This window comes from Lichenostomus cassidix, chromosome 1 (genome assembly GCF_008360975.1).
Source record: "Lichenostomus cassidix isolate B80296 chromosome 1, HeHo_3.0, whole genome shotgun sequence".
In the NCBI taxonomy this organism is placed as follows: Eukaryota; Metazoa; Chordata; class Aves; order Passeriformes; family Meliphagidae; genus Lichenostomus; species Lichenostomus cassidix.
In genome coordinates this window covers 3,113,821-3,122,652 of record NC_139479.1, presented here as the reverse complement: position 1 = coordinate 3,122,652, position 8,832 = coordinate 3,113,821, and the positions used below count along the sequence as shown (strand labels likewise).

The following is an 8,832-nucleotide window of genomic DNA, read 5'->3' as shown; positions in this document are numbered from 1 at the left end:
GTAAGCAAGATAAAATAAAAGATAGAGGCATTAAGGGAGAAATGTTCTCTTTATGGTTTTTAGTTCATAACTGCTTGTGTTTGGAAATCAATCTGACAGGCTTCAGTTATTTCTTCTTTCTCTTTTAAGTGATAAGAGAGAATAGCTCTGTACTTCCAGGTCCCAGCAGGACCCTGACAGCCATCCTCAGGCACACAGTGGGGCAGAAATCATTCCAGTTTGCTTCTTGTTCTTCCCAAAGGTATCAGCTGTGGTTAAATTTACCTTTTTTTTTCTTTTTCCTGATTCCCTCTCTATTCCCTAAATCATTTCTGAGGAGGGGAGAAAATTCAACAGTTTCAGATTCAGATTTTATAAGGCCAAATGCCTGGTCCTGCCTGGGGGTCACATCAACCCCTCCAACCTAAATGATTTTATGATTTTATTAATTTGAACTGGAAAAGGAACAAGCCCCCTAACTTGACTACACCCCAAAATGTTGATAATTCACAACCAGAAAAGAAAACACACACAAAACTGTGGTAGCAAAATACTTTACTAAAATATCAAACATTGACTCATCAGCTCAACACTCTCATGTGTTATGCCAATAATGCAAACATTGTCACACATTTTACATTGACATTACTTTGTCACCTGCAAAATCCAGGAGGAACAGCATTCCTGTCCCACCCCAGGAGCCCTTTTGTCCCCTTCAGCTCTGACATGAGGCAAAACTTCTGTCTCAAAAACCTACCCTGTATTTTCAGAAGTGCCTGGGAAGGTTGTGCCTCCTCAGTAAGGCTGAGTCAGAGGAGCTGTGAGACCAAATCCTTCATGCACATATTTGAAAATCCTAATTTAAACTGAGAACGCGTTAGTTGATGAATTAGAGTTGTGAAAAAAAAATTAATTAAATTTTTCTGCATCCAAAAACTGATCTTGGAAGAAATAGAGTGTGCTGAAATGCAACCAACACTGAGACACTGTCAGCTCTGCTGATTTCAGAACTCCTCCCTACTTAGAAGCAGTGGAGTAACTTTTAGATGACCTTTCTAAAGCTATTCATTAAAAAAAAATTATTTAATGATCTTCTAACCCAGAAAGCATAAAAACATTATGGTAGTGCTCTACTTCTGCAGACAAACTGCCCCCAAATTGCCTGAATTCATTTATCAGCCTATACAAAATTTAAAAAATAAGTATATGTACATTGCAGTATTCTGTTTACAGTTGTAATTATATTTCTGATCATTTTGTGATGGTGTTTCATAGGAAAATGCATATAATTTTGCAAAAGGCCACTAATACTGTTTAGATTGTTTTAAAATTCATGATCTGAGGCCTCGGCTGCAAAAGCTAATTTAATTTAGCTGACACATATAAACTCATTAGCACAGTGGTTTTGTTTAAACAAATGGATTTGCCTTACATGCAATCATCTGCTTTTTCTTAAACTGCCTTTTCCAGCAGGATAACTTTATATTTTAAGTAATAAATTGTGCAATTAATATATTCTTATTCAAAGCAGCCTAGGGAGCAGGAGATGGTTTGGTCTGGAGAAAAGGAGGTTCAGGGGGGACCTCATTGCTCTCCACAACTCCCTGACAGGAGGTTGTGGTGAGATGAAAGTCTGTTTTTTCTCCTGAGTAAAAAGCAACAGGACAAGAGGAAATGGCTTCAAGTTGTACCTGGGGAGGTGTAGATTGGATATAGGAAAAATTTCTTCACAGAAAGGGTGATCAAGCAAAGAAACAAGGAAGTGGTGGAATCACTGTCTCTGGAAGTATTCAAAAAATGTGTAAATGTGGGGCTTAGGGATGTGATTTTGGGGTTAATGTTTGCACTCGATGAACTTGGAGGTCTTTTCCAACCTAAACTATTCTATGATTCTATGAATCACAAAGTCAGTTTCTAATTTAGACAAAGAAAATCATTATATTGAGGAAAATTCTGTGCAGCAGCTCAAAGCTTTCACTTGGGAAGCCACTTTGTAAAGAGGAGAGGAACACATTCCCTGAATCCCAAACACTTCAAGCTGAGCTCATCTACTCCTCAGCAGAGCTCCAGCAGTGACAAACCAAATGCTCACAGTCAGGCCTTTAGAGGCTTCCCATTCAGTGGGGACAAAACATTCTGAAGGCATCTTGTGCATACAGGTCACTTGGAATTACAAACACATCTCCCTGCAAACAGGATCAGGATGGTTTATTCCCAACAGACATCAGCTGGGAATTTCACAGAACCACAGAATGGTTTGGCTTGGGTTGGAAGGGACCTTAAAGCTCATCCATTTCCACTCCCCTGCCATGGGCAGGGACACCTTCCACTAGGATTTAGCCCCAAAAACACAGTGGTTGAGTCTGCAAAAGTGATTAAAAGAGCAGCTCCACCTTCCCAGTTAGCAGCTGGATTTGAGTGACTGGGAACTCCTGAAGTGAAATAAAAGCCACAGCCAGGAGGTCAGAGCAGAACTTGGTCCTCAAGGGTAACTTTTCTTATGCTGATGCAAAGCCACAAACTGCTGGCACCAGAGGTGGAAGTGAGACCTACAATTGCCTGCAGGATTACTTTATTATTATATTATTATGTTTTATTTTTATATTATTATCTCTGAGAACAAGAAGAGAACAAATGAGCATCAGGCTGATGCTGCTGTCCCAGCTCACAGACCTCCACCCCTCAAGACAGGGAGATAGGAATGACCAGGAAATACTCCTTTCTGCTCACCATTTTCCCATAAATTAAAGGAGTAACCAGTTTTCACCTTGGGCACAAGGCAGTGAATGGCAAAAGATATTTCTGCATATTATGTGGAAAAAATAGTGATTAAGGAGATTTTACTTGGCGTTATCAGTCTGACCCATCACACCTGCTGAAGGCAGCAAAAGTGTTCAGAAAATAGCTGAATTTTAAGTAAAATTGAGCTATTTAAATATTTTAATTATTCAGATAAAGTATTAGAAGTTTATTAAAGAAGGTTAAAATGAAGAAGATTATTCTTCTGACAAAAAAATTATTTCTTTCATCATCATTGGTCAAGAGTAAGTGCATGAGCTCTGGTTACTCTACACCAGAGGAAAATAAATAATATATTATTACCATTATTAAACACTTTTCAGGATTTTTCTGCTGAAAATATTTATCCTGCTCTTCAGAAACAGGCAAGTAAAAAGAGATACTTGGGAAATCCCCAAGAAGGATTTGAAAAGAAAGAAAGAAGAATCTTCCTTTTCACAAAAAAGAAAAGAAACAATAAAAATAAATAACACCAAAACAATAAAAACTATTTTCCTGTCTTCCTTCCATGCTTTTACCACCTTCAGTGTATGAAAAAAACATTTCACACACACATTACAGGCACTCCATGCTGATAAGACCAACCTTGCCTTTTCCTGCAGGAAAATCAAACATGAGCATTGCATAGGGAGGATTTATGGACTCCTTCCTCAGAGCCCAGAAGTATTTTTCACAGCATCTGCTGTAAAAACCCCACTCCTTATCTCTGAAACCTCTAATCATCCCAGAGAATTCATGTGTTTTTGCTTGGGAATGAAATAAGAAATAGGGCTCCCAGCCTGAATGATTACTTGAGCACATTTCCCCACTAGGTCTTGTTCAAAAGAGAAAAATCCTCCCATCTTCTCCCTCATAGTTTCTCATAGGGAAAAAATTTCTAAATCACTGTAAGTGACTCTAGTTTTGTAAGTGATTCTAGATTAGCCTTGGCAAATCATTCACAGTAGCTTTCAGGCAATCAAAGTGAGACACAAATATAAAAGGTGTCTCCAGGGTTTAATAGGAAGAGCAGGACACCCTCCACTGAGCCCACCATGGGTTATTTCCAGCAGGAAGCACACGAGGAAACAGATGCAGCAGCCTTTACACATCCACCAGATGACCTGCAGAGCCCAAGGTTGTCCCAAGAGCATCGCATGGGCAAATTCTACCACCTCTGCAAAAAAACCTGGTGTAGACTGAAGGAGGGATCTGTGCCAGGCTGCAGCTCAGCCCACACAGAGCTGGCTGCAAGGGCAAGGCTGCAGCTTCCTGTGCCAGGAGGGAGCATCCTGACAGCTCCAAAAACCACTCCTGAAACGCCTGCACAGATGGGTGCAGTGATTTATCAAGGGAGACCGAGAAGATTTTATTCTCTGAACAGAAGTGCTCTGTTTGGCACTGCAGAAATGTTCCCAGGTCTCCAGCAGCAAGATTGGAATGCAGGTTTGCAGGCCTGAATGTTTCAGGAAAAAAAATAAAAATAATTGTAACTTACTGTAAAATTGTAATACAATTGTAAAATAATTGTAGTTACTGTAAATGTAAATAATTGTAGAGAAGGGATGCACAGAGGTGGGAGTGAATGGGAGAGAATGAGGTTTGCATGTTCTTGGGCAGAAATAGAGAATTTTTTCACAGAAAGGGTGGTTCAGCTTTGGAAGGGAATGCCCAGGGAGGTGTTCAAGGAATGACTGGATGTGGCACTCAGTGCTCTGGTTTAGTTACAAGGTGGTGTTTGGTCAAAGGTTGGACTCAATGATCTTGCAGATCTTTTCCAACCTTAACAATTCTCTGATTCTATGATGAAAACGACCATTGCAAAAATCTTTATGGGATGGAGCTGGAGTTAACTGGGAGTTTGCTGGAGTCAGGAGCAGCCCAGTAAAGGATTTCAGTTTGTTCAGTGGAGCAGGGAAAGTGCTAGAGAACTCCTCCATTACTTCCTGCCACTAAGTGATTCCAGTAGCTCAGCTGCTCAGGTGGTTTAATTTCATGGCACATCACGATTTTCTTAAAGCGAGGAACAGAGAATCTGATCCTTTCCGGGAAAAACGTCTGCTCCGAGTGGAGCTCCTCCAGCCGAATTTTTAACTTGGCAAGGCACAGTCCAATGAACACATCCTCCAGTTTAATGAATGGAACACTCTCAGAAATGTTGTAGATCTGACTGGCTACATCACTGGATAAAACATATCCAGTCCCAGAACAAAAGGGCGGGTAGGTCTTTCCTGGATACTCCTCCCTGCTCACATACCACTTACTCCCTTTTGTCCTTATGGGGAACTCGTGCAGTTTTAAAAAGCCTGTGAAGAACCCAGTGGTCCTCTTTTTCCTCAGAAGCAGCTCAGTGAGGTAAAAAACATTGACAAACACGTCTGTGTCGGTTTTCATCACAAAGCTGGACTGGGAACAAAACCTGTGGATCCACTCGATTCCCATCATGGTCTTCAGAGTCAGGTTGTAATAGGTGTCTGTGAAGTTCTTCTGGATGATGTCCCTGTGCCTCTGGCTCTCTGCAGCGATGTCAGCCTGCTGCTTGGGATCCCCAGTGCTTCCCAGGAGGAAAAACGTCACCAGGAGCTTCCCAGCCACCGTCCTCTCCTTGCCCCAGGTGTGCCGGATGGCCATCCTGGCATCCCCGTGCTGGAAGGAGGATGCCACAAGCAGGACAAGGAAAGGAGGGGTTTTGTGACAATCGATGTCAGGGAGCTGTGAGAAGTTCCCTTCGAGCCTCCTGAAGGTCTCCGTGGGGAAGATGAAATCCTGGCTGTCCTCACAGAACACACAGAACTCGGTGCAGCTGTAAAGCACCCAGAAGCTGGCACTGCTGAGCCCCACCAGGCAGACAAACAGCCTCAACTTGCTGAAATCTGTCTGAAAGGAACAATGAGGAACAATAAATAACAACAGCAACATCCATTAAAATAATCTCTGGTTCCTCCTCTCGGTGCTGTGCTCCCCACTCCCTGCACAGGGATTTAAAGCCAGGTCAGCTTCAATTGAAAGCTGCCTGGTTGAGGACACTCAGCCACCTGCATTTCTCCTCCTGTCACCCCCATGAAATGTTCTGCTGGCAGATTCACCCTTGGGCTTAACTCAAATCTGCCCCCAAGGCACTGTGTCCTCAGAAATCCATACAAGCCTGTCCACTGGCACTGGGTGACCCAGGCTGATGCTGCAAACCTCCTCCCCATTTTCAGCCTCTCCCAAACCAAGTTTAGACCCACCAGGGCTCTCACGAGCCACAGAAGGAGTGGATTGCATGCCCGTGTCAGAGGGCAGAGAATAACAATGATTTTTTTGGTTTATTGTTTTAAATACCATGTTTCTCCATCTGTGCCTGTGTCCCAGAGCCAGCAGGTGTCCAACAGGCAGACCCAGCCAGGTTCCTCTCATCTTCATCACCTTGGTGTCCTCTGGGGCTCTTGCACCAACCCAGAACCTGCTCCTGATCCTTTTGCTGGAAGAGCCATGAGTCACATTTTTGAAGTTGGGTCAGCTGCTCTGGAAAAAAAAAAAAACCCAAAACAAAACCCAGCAGTGGGTTACATTATTTGGGATGGTTCAGCTTGTGCAGAGTTTGAGTGACTCACTAGGACATGCTGAGGTGAAAAGGAGTTGACCTATTCCCCTCTCCTTTTTAAGGGAAAACGATGCAAACACTAACAACAATGTTCACTTGTTTATGCTAGTAACAGATTCAGGAGCTGCACCTCTGCTTATAAATCTAATATAAATTTTGAGTGAGAGAAAAACCCCAGATCCTTACAGTGCCAAAAATATTACACATTTCCATAAATAAACCAGGTGAGAAGAGTTTAATGCTTCAGTTGCTCATTCCCACAGATCCACCAACTACTATTTTTAGAGCACTGGGATGGGGCAATTTTTACTGGGGGGAAAGGCATCTCCTCCCACTTTCCCCCTTCTTAACAAAGAATCATGTCTGTGTCCCCAATTAAAAACAGAGCAAACCCAGTTAACAATCCCCAGAGCTGCAGATTTCATGGGAACTTGATCTCTGCCTTCTGACCAGCAATGTTCTGGGCAGACTCCCCCCAAATCATGTTAGTGCCTTCCTTTGGCTCAAATTCCCCTTTCCAGGTAATCAAAGGTTTTGCATTGCAGGTTTTCAGTTCATTTGAAAGTCCAGCCAGGTGTCCCTGGAACCAAACCCAGCTCATCTTACCCATAAGAATGGTCCTATTAACCTCAGTCAGAATTCTCAAAAGCATGAAATAAGTAGAACTGGAGTCTTGGTTTACTGGAATTCCTCCCACAGTGAAACACATTTTTGCAATGATTCACTAATGAATTTTGAAAATATTTCAAAAGTTCACATTTCTTCTGGCACTTATATTTAAATTAACTTTATCCTTAAATAGAGTCTTCCTCAGATTTGTTTTTTCCTTGCATGTGGAGCTCACAGTAGTCTTGTAATTAACTTTAAAACTGCTTTAGTTAAATACTTATGTACAATTGTATGAGATTATACATATGCAGATATAGATATGTATATACAAAAGATTATACAAAAATCTGCTCTGCATCTGCTCTCACATTCTCCAGTGGCCTGGGAGGAAGCACATGAATATCCTGAACTGTGTTTTTGGGAGAGGATGGTGTTCTGAGGCTGCCAGAGGAGGTGCACAGGAGGTTTGCTGCTGTCACCATCTCTCAGGAGACTGAGGCTTTGTCACAGGAATTCCAGAGCATGTACAAACCAAATAGTGAACTCAGGAAACAATTGAGAGCAGCATTCTGTTCAATCCCATTAAAACCTTTTCACAAATATCCAAGAGCAAGATGCCATAGCACACAACAACCATTTTACAAGATTTCAGTAGAATCAGACTAATAAGACATGACACATTATTTATATTTTGTTCCCAGGTTGGGCCACTGGTAACAGATCTGAAAAACTTTAAAAAGTCCTTGTTTTGGCCAGCTGGGAGAGCAGCCTCCCACCTTTACCATTCTCCCTTTCCAGAGCCAGATTTTCTTCCTCTTTCAGCCCATGTGTGAAGCAGCACATCTTGTACACACATTTAAACACACAAACACACACAGCTGGGCAATGCAAATGTTTGCAAATGCACCTAAATTGTAAACCAGATTTTATGGGGTTTGCAAGTGGCTCACATGGCCATGAATCCTCTCCCAGCAGGTTCCTGGGTAGGGATCAAGGGGTAGGCAGTGGCACCTTCCACTACCCCAGGTTGCTCCAAGCCCCATCCAAACTGGAATTTACTGAGAGAACTCCAAGGGAAAGGGGTGACAGACACACAACCTGCTGCCTCTTGCCAAGGCCATTATTCTTCTAAAACCATCCATGGAATTCTTGTGTTCAGGTGAACAGGGAGAATTCTGAACACTAAAACCATTTTATATTAACTCAAGCAGGTCAGTTCCTGAAATTTCCCCATCAGGGAGTTAAATCACTCTGGTATTGTCTCCTTACCCCTGGGTTGCTGACCTCCCCCACCTCCCATCCCCATTTTGCATCAAAACAAAATTTTCTGGTTTTATATAAAGCTGTTTTGCATGACGTTATGTTATTCTCAGTCAGAAATCATAGTTTTTAATTATCTCCAAGCTTTTCCATCTCCTGTAGTTCCAACTGCTAAATATTTTATGAAGGGCAATGCCAAAAAATTGCCTGTTTTATGTCCTGGAGACTTTTCCTAAAGTGTCTGGTGCTTCATGGCTCTGTGCAGATCCAAATGTGGATTTCTGGAATGGAATCCTGGGACCCAAACAACGTGGGAGTCTGCAGCCTCCTCTCCCACTCACCCAAAATAAACACCTGAAAAATGTCTCTGCTCTCCCTCAGCAGCTTGAGGGGTGATGAAAATTTTTATTCTCCTTGTTATTTGTCACATTTCCCTCTTCTTCTTGAGATTGTCTCTTTTAGGCAAGTCTCAGTATTCCATTTTCCAAGCACAAAGTGTTCCAACAACTCTAACATTGCACTCTAATGCTAACAAGTAAATGCACTGCAGTGATTACAGTGAGTGCCACAAATGCATTTTGCAGCAGTCTCAGATTTGGTAGCCATTAATTAAGCCAATC

General features: G+C 42.2%; 1 protein-coding gene across 4 annotated transcripts in view; it reads right to left on the bottom strand.

Annotated features, from left to right (window-relative positions):
• Nucleotides 1-517: 517 nt before the first annotated feature.
• The window catches only part of B3GALT5 (beta-1,3-galactosyltransferase 5), a 32,239-nt gene continuing 23,924 nt past the window's right edge, over nt 518-8,832 (bottom strand). For all 4 annotated transcript variants that reach the window (XM_085083543.1, XM_085083620.1, XM_085083477.1 and 1 more), the window contains 2 exons: nt 6,082-6,264; nt 518-5,634 (listed from right to left, as the gene is read on the bottom strand). In XM_085083543.1, the coding sequence (XP_084939669.1) occupies nt 4,681-5,634; nt 6,082-6,162 (1,035 nt within the window). In that variant the 5' untranslated portion in view covers nt 6,163-6,264 and the 3' untranslated portion in view covers nt 518-4,680. The remainder of the gene's footprint in view (nt 5,635-6,081; nt 6,265-8,832) is intronic.